Source organism: Pleurodeles waltl, chromosome 1_1 (genome assembly GCF_031143425.1).
Source record: "Pleurodeles waltl isolate 20211129_DDA chromosome 1_1, aPleWal1.hap1.20221129, whole genome shotgun sequence".
Lineage (NCBI taxonomy): Eukaryota > Metazoa > Chordata > Amphibia > Caudata > Salamandridae > Pleurodeles > Pleurodeles waltl.
The window spans coordinates 717,434,873-717,459,922 of NC_090436.1; the positions used below are offsets into that span (position 1 = coordinate 717,434,873).

General features: G+C 44.0%; 1 protein-coding gene across 2 annotated transcripts in view; it reads left to right on the plus strand.

Moving 5' to 3' along the window:
- The window catches only part of ADAMTS19 (ADAM metallopeptidase with thrombospondin type 1 motif 19), a 1,141,020-nt gene that overhangs the window by 705,783 nt on the left and 410,187 nt on the right, over window positions 1-25,050 (plus strand). For both annotated transcript variants that reach the window (XM_069227292.1, XM_069227293.1), the window contains 2 exons: window positions 4,160-4,290; window positions 6,251-6,417. In XM_069227292.1, coding sequence (XP_069083393.1) covers window positions 4,160-4,290; window positions 6,251-6,417 — 298 coding nt within the window. The remainder of the gene's footprint in view (window positions 1-4,159; window positions 4,291-6,250; window positions 6,418-25,050) is intronic.

Here is a 25,050-nt window from a genome sequence, read left to right on the forward strand (position 1 = left end):
CCTATACTGTAATACTCAGTGCAGAACTCACAATAGTTTGTGAACTAGAATATACTAGAGGTAGCCCAGCCTGAGTCATAGGTGTCTGAGTTACTGTAATAGCAAGAATATTAGTTGCGACCTGTACTTGGCTCTGTGTTACCACAACTGGAGATGATGCACTTGGACTAACACTAGTACCTGAACTTACCTCTTGGGCTGCATATGGTGGGGGACTATTTCACAATAATTGTGCTACAAATTCATCATCATCTCAGTCACTATCATAAGTCAGCGACTTCTTAGCTTCATCTGACTTTGACTCAATTTCTTCAAGATCCTTATTCTTTTTCTTTGTCTTTGGTCTAACACTTTCCTCTTTCTCTCTCGAGTGTGATTGCAGGATACATTACAATTCTCCAAAATGTCTGATCATTGTCCCATCTTCCTTCTAGCAACATTCTTTCAGCTTTTCTCATTCATCTCAAATTTTTAATTCTGTTGTTGTCTTGCCGCTAATTCACAAATAGCTAAAGCTTCAAATTGTGCTGGTCTCGCAGGGGGCTTTAATTCATAAAGCACTCTTCTCAAATTCTCTAAAGTTTTCAAATTAAAACTTCCATGAACAGAATACACTAAGCTCCCTTTCTTCTGTGTAATTTTGCACCATTTCTTTAAACAAATATATGCTGAAGGATATTTTTCCTCAGTTACAATGTATGCAGTTGTACCTTCTGGCAGGGAACATTTCTTATAGTCTGACTGGAGTGAAAGTACCTCCTCTTAGTGCACTCTTTAACGCTTAAAAAATGTCCTTTTTCAGCTTTAAATTGATTTAAAACTACAAATTGAATTCCAAACAGTAAGTAATTTAATCCCCAAATCCTTTTTGTTTGCTACTCTTGAGCAATAGATATTCACGGTTATCCACCAACCCGTTTGCAGCTCCTTTTTACCAACCGACCTATCCCAGCGCAGACCCAGTTATGTCACACTTGCACACAGTGGCTGACAAAGCCATGCAGCTTGTTCTTCGAACTCAATTCACATGAAACTAAGTATTGCGAGTGTTAGAAATGGGGTCTTTGGTTGGCAGTCAGGTTAACCCTGTCCAAGCAAGGACCCTCACTCTAGTCAGGGTAAAAGAGAATCACCCTCAGCTAACCTCCGCTCACCCCCTTGGTACCTTGGCACGTGCAGTAGGCTTAACTTCAGAGTGCTAGGTGTACCAACACACACAGTAACTTAATGAAAACACTGCAAAATGACACAACACAGGTTTAGAAAAATATAAAATATTTATCTAAACAAAACAAGACCAAAACAACAAAAATCCACAATACACAAGTCAAGTTATCAATTAAAAACCAAAAAGAGTCTTCACGTAATTTTAAATACAACGCTAACGTTGTTAGTGTGGAAATGTACCTGGGTGCGTTGAAAATAACCCTGCACGGACGAGTGTGCATCAAAAAGTGCTTGTGATGCGTCAAGTTCACTCACGAGCGAGACCGTGTGTAGTCGGCGTGCGTCATTTCTTCTTTCGGCAGGAGAGCGATGCGTCGATTCGAACTGAACTCTCGGGTCCGAGCAGGCCTTGCATCATTTTTACATGCCCAGCAATGTTTGCATGAGAAATCCTGCTGTACAATGATCCGAAAACCACTCAGTGCGAGTTGCGATCTCGCAAGCCTCTGTCAGTGATGCTGCACGTCATTTATCCAGCCGCGGGCATTGATCTTCCGGTCGTGTTGCAGGTGAGCCTCGATTTTCAGCCGCAAAGCCGCGGGCGCATCGATTTTTCAGCCGCAGATCAGAGTTGCGTCGATCTTTTCCTGCATGGCAGTTGGTGCATGGATTTCTCTCTCTTGACCTACTAGCTTCTCCTTTCAAGGTCCTAGGAATTGAATGGGCACCACTTGGCAGAGTAGTAGTCTCAGCAGAGAAAAGACTTCAAACAACAGAAGGCAAGTTCTAAATCAAGCCCTTGGAGATTCTTCACAAGAAAGAAGGCAACACAAAGTCCAGTCTTTGTCCTCTAGCACAGGCAGAAGCAGCAACGGCAGGAGAGCTCCACAAAGCACAGTCACAGGCAGAGCAACTCTTCTTCCTCAGCTCTTCAGCTCTTCTCCAGGCAGAGGTTCCTCTCGAGTTCCAAAAGTGTTCTAAAGTCTGTGGTTCTGGGTGCCCTTATTATACCCATTTTGCCCTTTGAAGTAGGTCTACTTCAAAGAAAAGTCTCTCTTGTTTGTGAAATCCTGCCTTGCCCAGGCCAGGCCCCAGACACACACCAGGGGGTTGGAGACTGCATTGTGTGAGGGCAGGCACAGCCCTTTCAGGGGTGAGTGACCACTCCTCCCCTCCCTCCTAGCACAGATGACTCATCAGGATATGCAGGCTACATCCCAGCTCCCTTTTTGTCACTGTGTAGTAAGAGGTGCAAACTGACCCAGACAGGGAATCCACAAACAGGCAGAATCACAGAAATGGTTTAAGCAAGGAAATTCTCACTTTCTAAAAGTGGCATTTTCAAACACACAATCTTAAAATCACCTTTATTAAAAGATGTATTTTTAAATTCTGAGCTCAGAGACCCCAAGCTCCACATGTCTATCCGCTCCCAAAGGGAATCTACACTTTAATCATATTTAAAGGTAGCCCCCTTGTTAACTTATGAGAGGGACAGGCCTTGCAACAGTGAAAAACGAATTTAGCAGTATTTCACTGTCAGGACATATAAAACACATTACTATATGCCCTACCTTAACCATACACTGCACCCTGCCCTTGGGGCTACCTAGGGCCTAACGTAGGGGTGCCTTACATGTAGGAAAAGGGAAGGCTTAGGCCTGGCAAGTGGGTACACTTGCCAAGTCGAATTTACAGTTTAATTGCACACACATACACTGCAGTGGCAGGTCTGAGCCATGTTTACACAGCTATTAATGTGGGTGGCACAACCAGTGCTGCCGGCCCACTAGTAGCATTTGTTTTACAGGCCCTGGGCACCTCTAGTGCACTGTACTAGGGACTTACTTGTAAATAAATTATGCAATCATGGATGAACCAATTACATACACATTTTGTATAGGAACACTTGCACTTTAGCACTGGTTAGCAGTGGTAAATTGCCCAGAGTAACCTAAACAGCAAAAATAGAGTCTAGCACACATCAACAACCTGGGAAACAGAGGCACAAAGTTAAGGGAGACCACGCCAAGGATGAAAAGTCTAACAGCGAGCACTAAAGACAAAATCAACAAACCCAACTTGTCTGCTTACTACAGGTAGGGGCTCAATCACTTCAGAAGCCTTACGGAATTTTCAACTGAGGCTTTTAGCTCTGACAGCTACTTGTTCGACTTTAGCTTTCTGATACACAAGTAAAATTCGACCTGCAAATTTCACCCTTGACTAATACCAGATCCTCCCTGCATGCTCAGAAATCACCAGGTGCCTATCAAACTAGCACTCCCTTAGCATGCGCACTAGAATGCTATTTGTTAACCACACCCGTTTGACCTAACACAACAAACAAGTTACAATAACAACCTAGTGTCTCATGCACTTATACAGTACTCCAGAGTATTTGAAAAGCCTGCAGTTTTTGCTCCCACAGAACACTCAATGCATCTTTGGAATTCTCGAACAATCCTCATTACATCAACAAAATCTATACATCTAAAGCAACACTTAACATTACTGTCCGCTCTTTGTTTTCTCCTTTCCAAGCAGGTGACACTTCCACTGTTTGTTATTTCTCAATTTTTCACCTCTGAGAGTGGTTTCCTTGGATGCGTACAAATGGTCTTTGGACCACTTATGCCCAAAGATGTGTACTGGTGAAGCTTTTAAAATGTCAAAACTGAATTATTGTATACTGCAATTTTGAGAATACCTCAAACAACAAGCAATACAAATTAAATCCCTGAAATATGTTGATCTGCTGGCAAGTAGTACTTACATATTATTTTTGTAACGTGCAAATGTGTAGCACATACTACCAATTTTAAAAGTTGATGAGCGCACCTTTTATTTATCATTCTATGTAGATACTCTTTTAGAAATGTATTTGTTTTATGTTAGATATGACTATGTTATTATTATGAACATGATGTTAAAATAAATGTTGCTTTGCATCTGTTGATTTGCCCATTTTAAAGATGTACATTTTGAACAGTGGTGTAAAGCTGGAGAATGTACCAGTTTGACATCATTTCCTGATCACCAGTTGGGGGAATGGAGCACGTGGAGTCCCTGCAGCAGAACATGCAGCACCGGAATAAGTAGTAGACAACGCAAGTGCCCTGGGTAAGAACCGAGTACATGCATGCAATTGAACTACCGATTTGCAGAAGCTATTGTATTGGTATGTATGTACCTTTCATCCTGGCACTTTGTAGAGTTACAAGTTAAATTTAAAAACAAAGGACATTGTCTGCGCCTCTCAACAGAGATAGCAGTTCCAGAATATATTAAAATCTGGAGTCTTATAGACTATTGAATTTTTACAAGCTAGAAGGAGCAAAGAAAGAGTAATAAGAAATCCAGTTACACAATGCAAGATGACAGTCTCTTTAGCATTTCTCCCATCATTAGTTTTTACTTAAAGCAGGCGATGGGATTAGGTTGAGAGAGATCATGCAACAGAAGGAGCAGAGACAACATGAGCGATGGAGCCAAGGAGCTACATAGAGCATGAGGGAGACAAGTCCGAGTGAGGAGAGAGGGAGGATGACTCAAGAAATGCCTTAAATTTAATGGATTAGTTATTAGACTATAACACAACCCTGTTCATGTCATATTTGTGTAACCAAGGGCCAAGTGTTGTTTTTTGTGTACTCTTCAAGTATAGGGTGTTACTCTTTCCATTTATGTTGATGTGAAGTTTCCATCACATTGAGTGTTATTCATCCTTGAGAAATACATAAATATGCAGAGCAGATTATTGCATTTGTGGAAGCCATCTATGGGTAACATTTTTGAAACACACATTGTAGAGCTTAAAATCAGAATTGGCAGAATTATTATCGCTGTGGAATCAGTGATGTGTGTGTGTTATTTCATGATTCATATGGGTCAACATGCATGTTTAAATTGTTGTATGTTCTCTCTAACTACCTCTACCTCTCTTTTTGTTTGTTCTGCTTCTCGTGAACAAAATTAACTTTGGTTATCTAGATTTTTTGCAGTTGAAGTGGAAGTTTAGAGGCAGTAACTTGTCAGGAGAGGAATCTCAGATTTCATCATGAATACAGTGGAAATACCACATTGTCATACAAAATGCAGGAACTTGCACTCATTTTCCTAAATATTGTTTACCCAATAGGATGTGTGCTTGCTGATTCAGTTTATGCCTGTGCTTCAAGTCACCGAGTCACTGTTGGCCTCACCTGAGGGCCTGGTTTAGAGTTTGGCGAAGGTGTTACTATGTCACAACGGGGACAGAATCCCTTCCGCCGAGGTCCGCCGAAATATAAATCCCATAGGATATAGTGGGATTTATATTTCGGCGGACGGGATATCCGTCACTTTTGTGACGAAATAACCTCTTCACCAAACTCTCAATCAGGCCCTAGGCTCCCCAATGTTTTCAGCTAGAGAGGGTTCCCTGTTCCCCTAAAGACATTCATATTTGCCATGCCCGCTAGAAGTGCCAGGTAAACTGTGAATACTCTTAAAATGGAACACATGCTGGTACAATTATAGATTCCATAATGTGCAACGTGAACACCATATTTTTTCCAAATGTGTTTTTTATTTTATATGAATTACATATCGAAGTACAATGCCTTAATCAATTGTCAATTTCTTTGTACACATAATTTAATTACACTTTTTGTGTGGATGATTTAATAGTTTAACTGCCTTAATTAACAATGAAATATTTTCACACTGTACCCTAACAAAACCAGTATCCGTCAGCAGCCAGTTATCGCTGTATATCTAATCCAGTTTATCATAGGCTGGACATTGAGTAGCTGGAGAAAGAAGCAACGCCTTGCACTAAAACCTATCGTCCACAGGATGCCTCTTGCGATAGTTAACTTAAAAATGTCACGCATATTACAAGATCAAATGTTAAGCAATAATAAAAAGACAGGCAACACTACAGGAAACTAAGGAACACAAATCGAAAGTGAAATTCACTCGGATAAACAATTATGGCACTATGATGAAATGACAATATCAAGTAAAATGTGCTGAGCAAAAATAAAATAGAAGCTAAACTCCAAAAATGATGAAACAATGTTTATATTTTTCTATACAGGCTGGCTGAAGAAGAACGAGATTGTCATAAAAAGCAGTACAGGGTTTGTGAAAATGCTGCTTGCCCTCCTGGGACGCCTGATTTCAGGGACTGGCAATGCCAGACATTTAGCTTCAGACCATCTTACCAGAAGCACACGACCCAATGGCAGGCTGTTGTTGATGAAGGTAAGAGCCACATTGTGATGTTGTAACAATACCAAACTGAAACGTATAGTGATCTTATATAATTGACGTTATTGTCGTGTAAAAAAAATGTTCATGGACTAGGTTTGAGCCTGTGCAGTGTATCACGTGTGGTGTTTCTGACGAATATGTGAAGTTTTTACCAGAAGCCAGAGGTGGAAATGTGTGGAGTTTGATAGGGATACACCGGGGTGTATTATACAAACTCTCGCTGTGTGGTGCACTAAAGATAGGGCTTAGGGCAGGAGCGCAGTGTGTCTGTGTACACCTGTGCACTCAACTGTTAATGCTAAGTCAAAAGGAGGCAATGCCAGAAAGGTCCATGGTGGGTTCCCCTCTCCTTCTGAGGCATCCTAGTAAGACTCCCTTCACAGAAGCTGGTGCTGGGACCCTATACTTGGCCTCCCTGGTAACTCAGTCTGATATCGACTGCACCGGAGAGTGCTGCATTTCTACAACCCAGATGTGATTCCCCATTTTATGTTCTGTCATATGATACGGACAGGGATAACAAGTAATTCCTCTATTTTCTTTGAGTGGGCTTTACACAGATGTGTCATTTCTTCTGGATGAATGTACTGAAAGGATCTCTGTTGGTGCATTCAAGAAACACAAGACCTTGGTGGTTTGGGTAATATTTCAAGACTTGCCCCACCTGCATAATTTAGGTGGCAGAGACCGTAATTGTAAGTGCACTGTTTGAGCATCGTGGGTCAAGTGCTCAAACCTCATTGGAATGGAAGCAGTAGAACTCCACTTTCTGAGCCCGAAAGGAGACTTGCAAAATATGGAAAAAAAGAGCCACAGTAATAGACATTGCTGTATGACAACAATGCACATGAACGTTCAGCCAATTTTTATCATGGATTACTTGCAAAATCGTACTGCACATTTCAATAACAATCTCCCTCAGTGTAATTAGCTTCCCATTGGCTTGAATATACATACATGAGTAGAAAATGATGTCCTGGAATTGTTTAAGAACCCTTAAAGTACGTCCCTTTCTTTGCAAACAAATCCATTACTGTTTTTTTAGACTAAAGCATTTTAATATAAAACGTCCATATGATCAATCTAATCTTTACAACGCATATTAAATATATAGAAGTTGAATTTATAGGATATATGACATACACAGATCAATACAACATGCGTCCACTTTATTTGCCAGACTATCAGACACGGTATAGATTCATTAAAACTCTTATTTAAAGCAGACCCAGTTCATCACCCAGAAACTACTAAGATGCCCTTTGCCACAATGTCGGTCTAGATACTTTTCACAAAATGTAATTGAGAAGAACGAGATCACAACTGCGTTTTTTTATCAATCAAATCACTACAGTGGGGACATCATTCCTTTCGTAATCAGTTTTGCTCGTTTCAGCATTATCAGCGAACAAATCTCACAAAGCCTATTACTGCTTTTATTTTGAGCTGACCAAAACAAATCTACACATTTTTACAACAGTTCCACATAAAGTAAACAGAGCCCATGGAGTATTTTTTCCATAATTAAAGTTAGCAAGGATATCAACGTTTGTGAAATGCATACAATTCTTTGGCAAACAATTTCAATAGCAAATATTTACAGTGCCTACATTGCACAATGTAGATCTCGTTATTGAGTCTAAGCTGTGTTTTTCAATGAGAAAATTTAATTGTGCAGCCACTAGCATGTCTCCCACCTCAAGTATGGTCAACATTTATTACATGCACCCTTCAGAAATATAAAGTTCTATTTGGACCTGATATGTCAAAACCCCTTGATCTACTAGTAATGTTGGTAATATGAGGACTATACATTTGTTATAATTTGAACAGATTCAAAACTCCGCTATAAAAATAATTTCTACTTGATCGACAATCATGGAAAGCATTGTTTTTTTCGTGAATATATAAAATTAATAGGTAGTAGCCACAAGCGTCAACCACGAGTTTAAAAAAAAAATGATTCCGCAAAACACACCAAACAGTAGTGTTGCCAACAAGGCACTGGGGCTATATCAGGGCGATTTGGATATAAAAATCGATTGCTTGATATTCTTTGCATGCTTGACAATCACAAATAGCCATGAATTTGGCAGGTTCATATTACAAATTAGTCAGCATTACATAGTGTTGATGCAGTATGTAACTAACCAAGCAGAGCTCTGCTCAGTTGCTTCAGAGTTTATATGGCTGGAGTGAAACAAGTGTTGGCTGTGTTTTCTGAAAATCTGACGAATGTTTAGTTGCAACTTGTGCACATTAAGTATTATTATCATTAGTTCGATAAACTCATGGGAAATCAAATACTTTGTGTTGGAAAATGGGTTATTGGTAAGGGCAGGTAGGTACCTACACCTAGCAACAAGCCACTAACCTCCACCTAGGTCCAGTTAGGTCTCAGTAAATTAATCCCAGCTCAACCCTTGGTAGCTTGGCAACGAGCGTCAAGGCTTAACTTAGGAGACAGTGTGTAAAGCATTCAAATATCACAAAACAGTAATTAAATAAAACACAGGAAACAGTTTAAAAATCCAAAACCAATTTATAAAAATAGTTTATATTTTTATCTTTAAAATGACACAAAAACGAATAAAATCGGATAAGGGGAACCGGAGATATGTATTTTTAAAGAATTATAATTTTTCTAGCGCTTAGAAACAAAAAGCGCCAATCGGGTCATCTGGTTGCACCTCGACCGGGGCAAAGTCAAAGTTTCAGGCCGACCGCGATGGAGCCCTGCTCGGCTACAGGTCGCAGGAGGCCTCGGTTAAAAAGTTACCTTCTGACTTAGTCTTTATTTTGAAGATTTTCTTCAGCGGGACGAACCTGCCAGTCCAATCCGACCTCCTGGAGCCCTTCTCCGGATACGCGATGCTGGATTCCTCGGTGGAGATTTTTACCTTCAGACTTAGTCGTTTTTTCGAGGTGAAAATCCTTCGACCGGGGTAAACCTGGATCTTGATCCGACGTCCAGGGAGCCCTTCTCGGATACGATGGCTGGGAGGTCCCGGTCAACTTTTTACCTTCGGACTTAGTCTCTTTTTCGGAGATTTTTCTTTACCGGGACGAACCACCAAGTCAGGCCGGGTCGCGGTTGAGGCAAGCCGGCTAGAATTTCCGCGGCGGGTCGGTCCTTCTATGGAGCTTTTTTACAAAAATTCTCAAATCTTCTCCAAACTTCTGGGGCTTCACCCAGATGTTCTTTTAAGGTTCTTTTGGGGTCCACAGCTCACCCCAAGGGTCCAGAAGTTCTGAAATGGTCCTTGGGGGGTGCAGACTCCAACTCCCAGAATGCATCTGGCGCAAACTCCTTTTTGGCCACTGGACAGTGGTCAGCTGGTCACTTTCTTCAGGAGTTGGTGCAGGGGACTCTGGTTAGCAATTTTTCACCTGTAGCAAACAGGGAGTCCCTCCTTGAACCAGTTGAAGCCAGGCAAAGTCCTTCTTGTGGTGAAGCCCAAGTGTGCAGCTGGTGCAGTCCTTCTGAGTGCAGGTTCCAGGTGCAGGCCAGGGGTCCAGCAGGGCAGTCCTTCTTCTCCTTTAGTTCTTTTCTTGTTGAAATCTGGTGGGGATCTGAGGTGTGGGTGCAGGTCTGCCAGTTTTATCCTTGCTCCTGGGTGAAAAGCAGGGGGGTCCTGGTTCTCCAATCAGGTACAGGGTCGTCCTCCTGTGATGACCACTTCCTGGGAAGTGTGGCAAAAATCCAGCCCAGAAGGCAACATTCTCTAAAAATCCAACATGGCTGAATCTGATTTTTGGAGGTTACATCTGGCTGAGCCCACCCACTGGTGTGGCTAAAAATCATAAACACACCCCTCTCCTGCCCTCTCCTAATCTAATCAAGGGGGCACCTAGTTGTCTGGGGTTGCAGGATGTGGGGGTGTTGCTGGTTGCTCCAAATGTCCTTCTCTGCCTTTGAAGACCAGTTTGGCAGCCCTCCCCCTTCCTGCCTCACCATCTGCTGAGGGGAGATTCTCTCCCACAGGCACATTCCTTTGTGTGAAGCCAGGCCACTTCACACCTCATCAAGGCAGCTTGGCCAAGCTGCTGCAGGCTGGCCAATCAGAGCACAGCAGCAAAAACAATGCAGGGCTGAAATTGGCAACTTTTTAGGTAAAGTCTAAAACTTTTTACCTGAACAAGTTATATTAAATCCAACAACTGGAAGTTGTGGGATTTATTACAACAATTAATTTGATACCAAATTCTTGGTATGCAACATTTAAGGAGACTTTAAAATTTAAAATAAAGTCTCCCCATTCTAGCCTATGAAGGCCATTTACTTCAATGAGGGAAAAACGAATTTGGCTGTTTTTACCTCACCAGGGTTTATAAATCTATTTTTATAAAGTCCCTGCTTATAGTTACATGGCACCCAGCCCTAGGGGCACATAGGGCACACCTTAGGGGTGACTTATATGTAACAATAAGGTAGTTTAAGACTTTGGAACTACTTTTAATTCCAAAGTCGAATTTGCATATAACTTTAATTTAAAAGCAGCCAGCAAGGCAGGCCTGCCTTTAAAATGACACTGGGCACCTCAGCAGTGCACCTAGGTGTGCACCACCTATGCTGTGGTTCCTAAACCTACATGCCCTACCATATACTAGGGACTTATAGGTAGGTTAACTTAGCCAATTACAGTATAATTAGCCTAATTTGCATATCCATTTTACACAGAGCACAGGCCCTGGGACTGGTTAGCAGTACCCAGGGCACCATCAGAGTCAGGAAAACACCAGCAAAAAGTGGAAAATGGGGGCAAAAAGTTAGGGGGCCTCTGCAATCAGCCCTGTTTTCTCACACAAGCCCCCCCCCAGCCCACACGCCCAGGAGACTCAGCCCAACCCTTGGAGAGTCTTCCTGGCTTGTTAGGCGAGGAAGACAGTGAAGAAAACTGGCTGTCCCTTTGCAGGGCCTACTCTGCCTTACATCCTCCTGTCATGGTCACTCCCTCTGGGTAGTGAAGCCATCCCAACAGTGAAAGGACCCATCTCTAACTGAAACTTCCCTCTAGGGGGGTCTTCCTCCTCTCTCTCTGCCAACTTGGGTAGTGAGGTGCCCACCTCCCCTACTCCTAACTTTGCTAGGGCAACACCTAGCTTACCCAAAGAGGTCACCCAACACTTGAGCAACCCCACCATGACCAATAGGGTCAGGGGGCCTACTTTGCTATTGGCCCTGAGGTCTGCCTCCCAGGCCAAGTACAGTGCTGCCAGGAAGGCTAGCACCCAGCAGAGGCTGTCAGTACCCAGAACCACACCCTAAGCTCTCCACTGACAGGTGGCTGAGCTGCTTTAGGGGCAACTTTGGGGTCCTGGCACCCCTCTTGCTGTCTAGAGTGGGGGGCTACCACCTCCTGTGGCAGACACCCTCCTTCCACTCTCCCTTCTGTCAGTGCAGGGGCAACACCCTACATCTGGACAGCTGCCTGACTACTCAGGACTTCCTTGGGGTCAGGGAAGGCCTCACCAGTGCCAACTCTGGGCTCCCCCCTACTGGGGCAGAAGGCCTTTGGCTCCCTGGAACTCTCTTTAAGAGTGGCCTACCCTTCCTTTTCTTCTTTCCTTTTCTTGGGGACCCCTGACTCCTAACTGTAGGGACTGACTCCCCAGGACTTTGGGTTGGGGGGGCGCCCTGGGCGACCGCCCCATCTGGGACCAGACCCACCTCTGGGAGGTCATTGCCCAGGATACAATCTAGGGGGAGGTCAGCACTGACTACCACCCTAAACCAGTCAAGGATACCCTCCCTCTCTAGGGGCACTATGGCTACAGGTTTGGATGTGACCTCCCCTGTGGCTATCCTGACTTTCCTTGTCTCTCCTGGGACATACATGTCTGGGGTCACTAACCGGTCACTCACTATAGTGTGACTGGCACAGGTGTCTCTCAGGCCAGTGGTAGGGATCCCATTCACCTGAATGGGGTGGAAGTGCCTACTTCCACCCTCAGGGATCACCAGCTTACCATCTGGTCCTGTCTCCCAGCTCAATGCTAGGAGGACTTCATCATCTGAGGAGTCCTCCTCCATGGCTACACTGGACAGCCCAGTGCTAACCACCTTCTTTGGACAGGCTGCATCTCCTCTGAAGTGACCTGTCTGCTGACAGTCAAAGCAAGCCCTACTGTCCAAGAGCTTTTTTAACCCTGGGTCTCCCTGTCTCTGCTTGTCAGAGTGGGAGTGGGATTTACTCTCCTCCTTCTTAGGGTTCTGGGGTACAGAGGGAGTCTCTGTGGTGGGCTTCCCACCTCCCTCCTTAGGTTTTTGGGGACCTGCCCCCCCCTTCTTGGAGTCTCCCCCCTGGGACTTGACAACCACCCTGGTTCTCAACCACTCATCAGCTGCCTCCCCTAGCTCTCTAGGGTTAGTCTGCTTAGAGTCCACTAGATGCTGGCGTAACCTTTCTTGGGTACAATTGGTCAAGATGTGCTCTCTCATGATCAGATTGTATAACCCCTCATAAGTATTTACTTTGTTACCAATAATCCAGCCCTCTAGTGGCTTAAGTGAGGTGTCTACAAAGTCAACCCAAGACTGGGTATTGACCTTCTGGATGTTCCTGAACTTCATTCTATACTGCTCTGGGGTCAGACCAAACTTCTTGGTTAAGCACCTCTTCATACTAGGGTACGAATCTGCCTCCTCCCCCCTTAAGGTCAGAAGCCTATCCCTCCCTGAGTTGGGGACCAACTCCCACAAAAGGGAACCCCAGTATTGAGGCCTAACCCTTCTCATCTGGAGTGCCCTCTCAAAGGCCTCCAACCATTTGTCTATATCATCCCCCTCTACATAAGCAGGAACCACCCCCTTGGGTAATCTGGGGCAAACTCCCCCACCCATGGACACCTCAACTTCTCTGTCGCTGCCACCATCTCTTTTCTCTTTCTTTGCCCACTTTTTCTTTTCTAGGGCCAGCTTGTCTGCTTCCAAAGCTATGTATGCTAGCTGGGCCTCCAGCTCTCTTTCCCTGATGGATGGGTTCTCTCCTCCTGAAAGGACCCCCTTCCCACCACTAGCTTTGGGTCTGCCCCTAGTGACTGTATTTACTGAGGACCGTTCTTCCTCATCCTCACTTAGGCTCAGATGCCCTCCCTCCCCTGAGTGGTTAGAGCTAGCATCCTCCCCTGTTTCTCCCTCCTCTGGAGCTTCCTCTGAGCCTACCTCTTGGGCCTCAGCCCATGCTGTCAGGGATTTGATCAGGACTTGCTTCCTGAGGTCAGTGGTTGCAGGCAACCCTCTTTCAGTACACAACCCCCTAAGCTGGACTACTGTCAGTGTGGGTAGGCTAGCCAGATCAAGCTCCATGGTTCCCTAGTTTTGTGTCAACAAAAACTTTTTGCAAAAATTGAAAACAATAATTTAGAAAAATTAAAAAAATTCAATAATAGAAATTAATCCAAATCAAATTTTTATTTTTTTTTTATTTTTTTTTAAAACAATTTTTTTCACTAAGACAATTTAAAGGATTTTTATTTTTTTTAACTTAAAACTGTAACGTGATACTGAACACAAGTACAGGATCCCACCGCTGCCACCAAAAATGTTGGAAAATGGGTTATTGGTAAGGGCAGGTAGGTACCTACACCTAGCAACAAGCCCCTAACCTCCACCTAGGTCCAGTTAGGTCTCAGTAAATTAATCCCAGCTCAACCCTTGGTAGCTTGGCAACGAGCGTCAAGGCTTAACTTAGGAGACAGTGTGTAAAGCATTCAAATATCACAAAACAGTAATTAAATAAAACACAGGAAACAGTTTAAAAATCCAAAACCAATTTATAAAAATAGTTTATTTTTTTATCTTTAAAATGACACAAAAACGAATAAAATCGGATAAGGGGAACCGGAGATATGAATTTTTAAAGAATTATTATTTTTCTAGCGCTTAGAAACAAAAAGCGCCAATCGGGTCATCTGGTTGCACCTCGACCGGGGCAAAGTCAAAGTTTCAGGCCGACCGCGATGGAGCCCTGCTCGGCTACAGGTCGCGGGAGGCCTCGGTTAAAAAGTTACCTTCTGACTTAGTCTTTATTTTGAAGATTTTCTTCAGCGGGACGAATCTGCCAGTCCAATCCGACCTCCTGGAGCCCTTCTCCGGATACGCGATGCTGGATTCCTCGGTGGAGATTTTTACCTTCGGACTTAGTTGTTTTTTCGAGGTGAAAATCCTTCGACCGGGGTAAACCTGGATATTGATCCGACGTCCATGGAGCCCTTCTCGGATACGATGGCTGCGAGGTCCCGGTCAACTTTTTACCTTCGGACTTAGTCTCTTTTTCGGAGATTTTTCTTTACCGGGACGAACCACCAAGTCAGGCCGGGTCGCGGTTGAGGCAAACCGGCTAGAATTTCCGCGGCGGGTCGGTCCCTCTATGGAGCTTTTTTACAAAAATTCTCAAATCTTCTCCAAACTTCTGGGGCTTCACCCAGATGTTCTTTTAAGGTTCTTTTGGGGTCCACAGCTCACCCCAAGGGTCCAGAAGTTCTGAGATGGTCCTTGGGGGGTGCGGACTCCAACTCCCAGAATGCACCTGGCGCAAACTCCTTTTTGGCCACTGGACAGTGGTCAGCTGGTCACTTTCTTCAGGAGTTGGTGCAGGGGACTCTGGTTAGCAATTTTTCACCTGTAGCAAACAGGGAGTCCCTCCTTGAACCAGTTGAAGCCAGGCAAAGTCCTTCTTGTGGTGAAGCCCAAGTGTGCAGCTGGTGCAGTCCTTCTGAGTGCAGGTTCCAGGTGCAGGCCAGGGGTCCAGCAGGGCAGTCCTTCTTCTCCTTTAGTTCTTTTCTTGTTGAAATCTGGTGGGGATCTGAGGTGTGGGTGCAGGTCTGCCAGTTTTATCCTTGCTCCTGGGTGAAAAGCAGGGGGGTCCTGGTTCTCCAATCAGGTACAGGGTCGTCCCCCTGTGATGACCACTTCCTGGGAAGTGTGGCAAAAATCCAGCCCAGAAGGCAACATTCTCTAAAAATCCAACATGGCTGAATCTGATTTTTGGAGGTTACATCTGGCTGAGCCCACCCACTGGTGTGGCTAAAAATCATAAACACACCCCTTTCCTGCCCTCTCCTAATCTAATCAAGGGGGCACCTAGTTGTCTGGGGTTGCAGGATGTGGGGGTGTTGCTGGTTGCTCCAAATGTCCTTCTCTGCCTTTGAAGACCAGTTTGGCAGCCCTCCCCCTTCCTGCCTCACCATCTGCTGAGGGGAGATTCTCTCCCACAGGCACATTCCTTTGTGTGAAGCCAGGCCACTTCACACCTCATCAAGGCAGCTTGGCTAAGCTGCTGCAGGCTGGCCAATCAGAGCACAGCAGCAAAAACAATGCAGGGCTGAAATTGGCAACTTTTTAGGTAAAGTCTAAAACTTTTTACCTGAACAAGTTATATTAAATCCAACAACTGGAAGTTGTGGGATTTATTACAACAATTAATTTGATACCAAATTATTGGTATGCAACATTTAAGGAGAATTTAAAATTTAAAATAAAGTCTCCCCATTCTAGCCTATGAAGGCCATTTACTTCAATGAGGGAAAAACGAATTTGGCTGTTTTTACCTCACCAGGGTTTATAAATCTATTTTTATAAAGTCCCTGCTTATAGTTACATGGCACCCAGCCCTAGGGGCACATAGGGCACACCTTAGGGGTGACTTATATGTAAAAATAAGGTAGTTTAAGACTTTGGAACTACTTTTAATTCCAAAGTCGAATTTGCATATAACTTTAATTTAAAAGCAGCCAGCAAGGCAGGCCTGCCTTTAAAATGACACTGGGCACCTCAGCAGTGCACCTAGGTGTGCACCACCTATGCTGTGGTCCCTAAACCTACATGCCCTACCATATACTAGGGACTTATAGGTAGGTTACCTTAGCCAATTATAATTAGCCTAATTTGCATATCCATTTTACACAGAGCACAGGCCCTGGGACTGGTTAGCAGTACCCAGGGCACCATCAGAGTCAGGAAAACACCAGCAAAAAGTGGAAAATGGGGGCAAAAAGTTAGGGGGCCTCTGCAATCAGCCCTGTTTTCTCACACTTTGCCAGTGAATATGCAAAGCCTACCTAAAAAGAGGCAACATTGGTAACCTCGTTTTCCAGGTTTGTTTTTCTTGGAGCTTCTAAGCATGGGCTTCAAGGCTACTGCAGGAGCTCAAAAAGCAGGTTCCAAGCTTTTTGCACGCTTACATGGCTTCTAGTCTAGACCAACTGATGGATTTTGACTGTTAAAAATAATTTCGTTCAAAATTAAAATTGTTGACCGGAATGAGCCGCCATAATTTAAATGTCTCTCTCTCCCACATGGCTGTCCAAAAAAGGTGCCTACGACCCAGTCTAAGTTGTTCTGGAGGATTAACATTGTTTTCTATGTTGCTTTTCTTCAAAAAGACATAATCCTACTTCCTCTTAATGGTTTAAAATTTTGTTTTTGCTATCAAGATACTGTAATCTTTTATATGAAATCGAGTTTGGACATTTTAACTGATTTATTTTGTGACTTTGATGTTTTTAGGGTCGAGCGCACAAGCACTCTGGCCCCTGTTGTAACCTCTCTGTGGGCTTTTAACCATGCCCATATCATGCCCAACCTTTTTGTTGGTTCGTGGGCTTGACTTTTAAAATTTGTTTGATTTCATTAGTGAAAGGCATGCATACGTCATGCCTTTTCTGGTGTTTAGCCCTCCTCAACAGCACCAGCCACTACTGAAAACACACGAGGCTCCATGTTTTCCCTATGGTTTCTGGGCTACTTTTTATTTTCCTTTTGTAGGCAGCACAATCTTGCTGGGCTGTAATCGGATGTTTTTCATGACTACCAGTCTAGTTTATCCTAGCACTCCCTCGCGAATTCAAGGTTTTACACAGTGCGATCGCGCTTGGTTCTTTTTCTCATGGCGTGACACTTATGTGGAATTGTATTACTTTTCATTTTCAGTTTATGTGGCAAGAAAAGTCTAGTTAGGACTTTACATCACAATTAGCTCTAACTCGAGCAAATACGAGACCCCTTGCATTGCAAATGCTTGTTTATTACTGTTATGTACACACCACATGCATACAATCTGAGGAAGGCTTAGCAGGCAAAGGACACATCAAGATACCTAACACGATACCTAACAGAACCAGTGTGTACTTGTAGTTGTCAAATTGTTACAACTGTTATGGAGATTTAGCCAAATACTACATCAAGAGTAAGGCTTCACTCCTTCATAGTTTCACAATCCGATTTGCCACACTTCATTCAGGGACTTCCAAGACTTTGTTCTCACTGTTTCGTCCTATGTCTCTGAATCTGCGTTTTTTTAAATAGGTAAAAATGCTGATCTCCAAAATGTACTCTTTAAGGACAACAGCTCACAGTTATGTTTAGCACCCAGGGCTCTGTGTATATTTCAGCATTAACCCCTTCGCTGCCAGGCCTTTTCCCCCTCAGGTGCCAGGCCTTTTTTTGGCTATTTGGGGCAGTTAGCGCTTAGGCCCTCATAACTTTTTGTCCACAAAAGTTACCCACACCAAATTCGCATCCTTTTTTTCCAACATGCTGGGGAATCTAGAGGTACCCAGACTTCGGGAGTTCCCCTGAAGGAGACCAAGAAATTAGCCAAAATACAGCAAAACAAAATGGGAAAAAAGGGCTGCAGAAGAAGGCTTGTTTTTTTTTCACAGGACATGACATCAACAAAGAGTTTGCGGTGCTAAAAACACCATCTTCCCAGCTTTCAGGAACAGGCAGGCTTGAATCAGAAAACCACATTTTTACAACACAATGTTGGCATTTTACTGGGACATACCCCATTTTTACTATTTTTTGTGTTTTTAGCCTCCTTCCAGTTAGTGACAGAAATGGGTATGAAACCAAATTCTGGATCCCGGAGAGCTAAACATTTCTAAAATGTAGACAAAATTCTGAATTCAGCAAGGGGTCATTTGTGTGGATCCTATAAGGTTGTCCTACAGAAAATAACAACTGAAATTAAAAAATATTGGAATTGAGCTAAAAAAACAGGAATTTTTCTCCACGTTTTACTCTGTAACATTTTCCTGTGATGTCAGATTTGTGAAAGCAGTATCCCGTTACACCTGTTGGACCTTTCTGGTTGCAGGGATATATGGGGCTTGTAGGTTCATCAAGAACCCTAGGTACCCAGAGCCAATAAATGAGCTGCACCTTACAATTAGTTTTCATTCTATACCGGGTATACAGCAATTTATTTGCTGAAATATAAAGAGTGAAAAATATGTATCAAGGAAACCTTTGTATTTCCAAAATGGGCACAATATAAGGTGTTGAGAAGCAGTGGGTATTTGCACATCTCTGAATTCCGGGGTCCCCATACTAGCATGTGAATTACAGGGCATTTCTCAAATAGTCATCTTTTTTACACACTGACATTTGGTAGGAAAAAATGTAGAGAAAGACAAGGGGCAATAACACTTGTTCTGCTATTCTATGTTCCCCAAGTCTCCCACTAAAAATGGTACCTCACTTGCGTGGGTAGGCCTAATGCTTGTGACAGGAAACGGAACATGGACACATCACATTTTTTATATTGAAATCTGACGTGTTTTTTGCAAAGTGCCTAGCTGTAGATTTTGGCCTCTAGCTCAGCGGGCACCTGGGGAAACCTACCAAACCTGTGCAATTCTGAAAACTAGACACCTATGGGAATCCAGGATGGGGTGACTTGTGGGACTCTCACCAGGTTCTGTTACCCAGAATGCTTTGCAAACCTCATAATTCGGCCAAAAAAACACTTTTTTTCTCACATTTTAGTGACAGAAAGTTCTGGACTCTGAGAGGAGCCACAAATGTCCTTCCACCCAGCATTCCCCCAAGTCTCCCAATAAAAATGGAACCTATCAAATACAAAACTACCTGTTTTTGCGGGGGGCACCTCCGTTTTTGGTCCTGTGCACAGTAGCCATACAGGGAAACCTACCAAACCCAGACATTTCTGAAAACTAGACACCCGAGGAAGTCCAGGGAGGTGTGACTTGCGTGGATCCCCCAGTTTTTTCTTACCCAGAATCCTCAACAAATCTTAATTTTAGCTAAAAAATCTCATTTTTCCCACATTTCTGTGTGTGATCACTGCACCGGGACAAAGTTCCTACCACCCAATGTTCCCCTCAGTCTCCTGGAAAAAATGATACCTCACTTGTGTAGGTGGGCCAAGTGCCTGTGACAGGGAAGAGACAAAAACATGTCAAAATTGAGGGGATCGAAAGCGGGTCCAAAAGAGCAGTTTGAAAAAATATATTTTTAGGCTGACAAGTGGGGCAGAATCTTTATCGGTATAGAGGAGACAATGGTGGGTGGTAGGAATTTTGTGGATTTCTGCAGATTCCGGAAGGTTCCATCACAAAAATGTGGAAAAAATGTGTGATTTCCAGCAAAGAAGGAGGTTTGCAGGGCATTGTGGGTAAGAAAATGGTGTGAGGTGCGTGTGAAGCACTCCACCCTGGCCTCATCCAGATGTTTAGTTTTCAGATGTGTCTATGTCTTGTGGATTTTTCTACATGGTAGCGTCCTAATGTCCAAAAAGTGCAGCCCTCATCATTCAAGTTGGACCATTTTGAGAGTTAGCCAAACTCTCAGGACCCAAATGTAAAACAAAAACCCAAACTAACCAAATGTCCTCTTGCTTGCCATGGAATAAGATGTTTTAATGTGCAGGGGATGGTTGAAAGACTGTTGCCCCCTTCAGTTGGGGTGGGGCATAACCATGCCCATACTGGTTGGTAGCCACCACCATATTATTATTATTATTATTATTTTTTATTCCCTGGCATCTAGTAGACTTTCTGCCCCCCAGGGGGTGGATCGGGGGTAATGGCCCCATCTGCCCACTAGTGGGCAGAACAACTTTGGCCACATTTATTTGGGGTGGGGCCATACACCCACCCTCTTATTTTGAAAAAAAAATCTTCCCTGGTCTCTAGTGGGCTTTCAGCCCCCCCTTGGGGAACAACCAGCCCAAGGGGCTGCCCCACCAAACAAAACACACACATAGACACACACCAATCCCTGGTGCCTAAGTGGTTTCTGCCTCCCCCGGGGGCAGATCAGCCTAATAGAAATAGGCTGATCTGCCCCCATGGGGGGCAGACATGGCCTAAAAATAATCCCCCCCCCCCCGGGGGAGCGACCTTGCCTCATCAATATAAATAAAATAAAAAAACATCCCTGGTGCCTCATGGCTTTTGCCCCCTGGGGGCAGATTGGCCTAATTAATATAGGCCGATCTGCCCCGAGTGGGGGCAGAAAAGGCCTCATTTAAAATTGCCTCCTCCCCGGGGAGCGACCCTTGGCTAAGGGGTGGCCCCCCCATCAATATAAATAAAAACAATCCCTGGTGTCTAGTGGCTTCTACAGCATTTGTACCACACCTCTTGCTAGTGTGACACTGTTGTCATTGTATGGAGAGACCATTACAATAACAATTTCTCTCTCAAACGTAATGCTCTTTTCCATCAGACAACATCAGTCTTAAGCATTGTACTGGTACCTGTATCTGAAGAATGCAAAAGGCAATGGATGGAAGGCTTGACTTAACTTCAGCCACTGGAAAATACCCAGGTTTCAACAATTCTCGGGTTGCATCCCAATCCATTGGTATTTTACACACCAGGCCACCTCAGTTTGGACCCAACTATATACAAGTCTGTTTTGACCCTTCTCCAATGGGAACAGTCCAGCCTGACTGTTAGAAATGGGGTCTCTAGTTGGCAGAGGTGTTCACCTTTGTCCAAATAGGGACCACAATCCTAGTCAGGTTAAGTCACACACAATCCACGTTATCCTGTGCCCACCGTCTGGTAGCTTGGCACTGAGCAGTAAGGCTTACCTTAGAAGGAAATGTGTAAAGTATTTGTGCAATAAATCATGCAATAAAAATACCACAAAAATACACCACACAGGTTTAGAAAAATATATGATACTTATCTAGTTAAATTAAGGTCAAAACTATAAAGATTCAGTAAGCACAAGTTGAAATATCTCTTTTGCAAGATTAAAAAGAGCCTTGAGTCTTAAAAATCAACAGTTGTCTCCTGTTTGCACAAAGTACCTGGTTTGCGTCAGAATTATCACACATGGAGACCGCAGAGGGGGAGATGCATGGAAAAATAACATGTGTGGCGGATTTTCTGACGCGGCACAGATGATGCGTTGTTTCATTCCACGCTGCAAGGGGCTTTGTGTCGATTTCCAGCGTGCAATCTTGGTTCCTCACTGTGATGCAGGGACTTTTCGACACCCAGGGACGATGCGTAGAAATCCTGGGCGTGCAGGACGAAGTCACAGGCGTTTCGTCAATCTGGTAGGCGATGTATAACATTTTCTGTTGCACGGCAGACGCTGCGTTGATCCTTCACTCAGGAAGTCTGGCTGCCTTGTTCCGGCTCAGCTGTGCGTTGATCTGGTATGTCTGTGCATCAAATTTCCAGTTGCAACGCAGGCACTGCCTCGATCTTCACTCAGGAAGCTGGGCTGCGTTGTTCTGGTTCAGCTGTGTGGCGAATATCTCGTCGCAAGGAAGGCTGTGCGTCGTTTCCGGCAGGCTGTTCATTGATTTTCGGTGCATAAGGGATTTCCTTGAGGAGATGAAGTCTTTTTGACCCTGCGACTTCATAAAACAGGAGGAAAACTCAATCCAAGCCCTTGAAGAGCACTTCTCAGCAATGTCAGAGGCCAGCAAGGCAGCAGGGCAACACCAAGTCAGCAGTCCTTCACAGCAAAGCAGTCCAGGTGAGTCCTTTGGGCAGTCAGGCAGTTCCTGTCGACAGGCTGCAAGTTCAGGTCCAGAAGTGTCTGAGTTGGTGGTGCCAGGGACCCTGTTTATTTACACAAAAATGCCTTTGAGGTGGGGGAGACCTCAAAGAGTGGTTTTGGAGTGCACAATGTCCCCTTTCAGTGCAGGCCTGTCTGCCAGGGTTCCAGTAGAGGGTTTGGAAGTCCATTGTGTGAGGGCAGGCCAATAGCCTTTGAAATGTAGGTGTCAGTCCCTCCACCCTTCCAGCCCAGGAAGACCCATTCAGTATGCAAATGAGTGCAAGTGTGACTGAGTATCCTGTGTTTGTGGTTGTCTGGGTGGAATGCACAAGGGAGCTGTCAACCAGCCCAGCCCAGCCATTGATTGGAGTCTGTAAGGCACATATGGATTTTAAGTGCAGAGAAATGCTCACTTTCTGTTGTTTTTGCACTTTCTAAAAGTGGCATTCTTAAAATAGTAATATAAAATCCAACCTCATCAATAAGCAGGATTTTCTATTACCATTCTGCCCATACTAAACATGACCTGTTTACCCCTTTCTGATCTGAATCTACCACTCAAGCAATATATGAGGGCAGACCTAGTGCTAGCCTATGAAAGGAGCAGGCCTCACAGTAGTGGGAACACATTTTCCACTACCAGGACATATAAAACACACATGTATTTGTCCTGCCTTTTACCTACTTATCACCCTGCCCTATGGGCTACCTAGGGCCTACCTTAGGGGTGACTTATATGTAGAAAAAGGGGAGTTTAAGGCCTTGGAAGTGGCAATTAAACTGCACACACAGCCCTTGCAATGGCAAGTCTGAGAAATGATTATGGGGCTACTTATGTGGGTGGCACAATCAGTGCTGCATGCCCACTTATAGCATTTAATTTACAGGCCCTGGACACATGCAGTGCACTTTACTAGGGACTTACAAGTGCCAAATGGGCCAAATTGGAGTGACATTTTTTTACCATGTTTAGGGGAGAGAGCATATGCACTTTAGCACTTGTTAGCAGTGTGCAGAGTCCTAGAACCAGCAAAAACAGTGTGAACTTGGATGGAGACAGGCAAAAAGTTGGGGGATGACCGCCCTAAGCTGTCAGGTCTAACACCCACCTGCCAAGCTAGAATCCTACCTGAACTGGGATACAAGCAACCCAAGACCGTTTCAAACTTGTATTGACTCATCAGCCAGGTATAGCTCGGTTCTAGTGACACAGAGTGGACAGGACCCACATCTGAGCATACCTGTCCCACTTAGGGCAACCCACTAAAGTATACAAAATTTGATAGATGGAAAGCTTGAATTAATATCAGCCACTGGTAAATACTCAAGCCTCATCCCAGTACATTGTTATTTTGCACTCCATGCCCCCGCAGTTTGGACCCAGCAATATGCAAATCAGTCTTGACCCTGCTGCAATGGGAACAGTCCAGTCCCTATTGGTAAGCCAGGTCCTCCCCGAACCAAAACCTAAGCAACACAGTACCAGTTTGGCCTTTGTTATGGAGTCATTGGTCAAGTATAGCTAGGTTCTAGTGACACAGTGTGCAAGGGTCCCATGTCTGGGCATACCACCCATCCCACTTAGTTTAACACTCTAAACAATAGACAGAAGTGCTGGATGTACCTTCATCTGAGCCACTGCATTAGAGTAGGTTGCCAAAATAGCCCTAAATTTAATGCAGTTCACATTGACTAATTTGTCCATCAAATTGCTCCTTTGATGTGTTAATAATTATATATGCCAATTTCTATGCTTGTTATAATACAATAATGTTTATTTGAGATATTGCCAATACAAAGCTTGTAATCTTCAATTAGCTCTCCAGGTGCCTGTTCATATCTCATAGATGAGTAGTTCAACTAATTACATCACCCAATGATCCAGAGCAAAGTGTCACTACCCTCTACACATTGGCAAAGGCAGCATTGCCTAACCCCACATCCTTAGAGCCATGGACATGCTGCCAGCCAAATGACAGGAGGATACCATGTTCACACACACGCGCACACCCACACACACACACACACCAACACACACACATGCACAGACACACACACAGTAAGAACGGCAGTGTGTACCTGCACCATAACCATTTACAATACTGCTTGATGAGTCAGGTGCATGGTGAATGGTTGTATTGTGCCACAGGGTCTAAGTTGTACCTCACTAATGAGACCAAAAGTGGTATTGCTTGTATTTACTTCTGAAGGGGGCTTCCTCTGGTAGTTCGTAATGAACTGTTCCCATTAGGTGAGCGGTGGCACTTGGATAATAGTGACCTTGCTTGACATAATATGGCTGTCCTCTGTCCAAGAGTGGCCACCTAACCTTAGAAGTGACCATCCTTGATACATTGCTAACATCTGTGCCAGCTATTTATTATCAATGTAAATCACTCTGAACTACTGATGCATCATATCTCCATAGATTTTGCTTCATCAGACACAGTTTCAATAGTGACCATCCTGTACAGAATTAACAATATTGAAGACTCCAGTGCATCACGCCGGCTTACAGTTAGCTAAATGCTTGCACATGAGTTGTAAAATAACTACCTTTAATGTAAGCACTTTCTGGTGTTAATAGGTGTTATTAACAATATGTCTCACAAACTTAGAATGGATTTTCATTCATATAATACATTTAAATACAGTAACTCATTTACCCAAAAAGAAGCTTGTAATGTTTGTGAAAAGCAATACATTTGCACTTATGCAGGTGTTTCTTTACTGGCAATTCACATATGGACCCCTAGCACCTTCTTGCTATTTCATACAGTTGCCTCACTGCACAGATTATGGCCTATCATTATGCCAGGTGTGGCCACAACTATGCTAGAAACTATAACTGG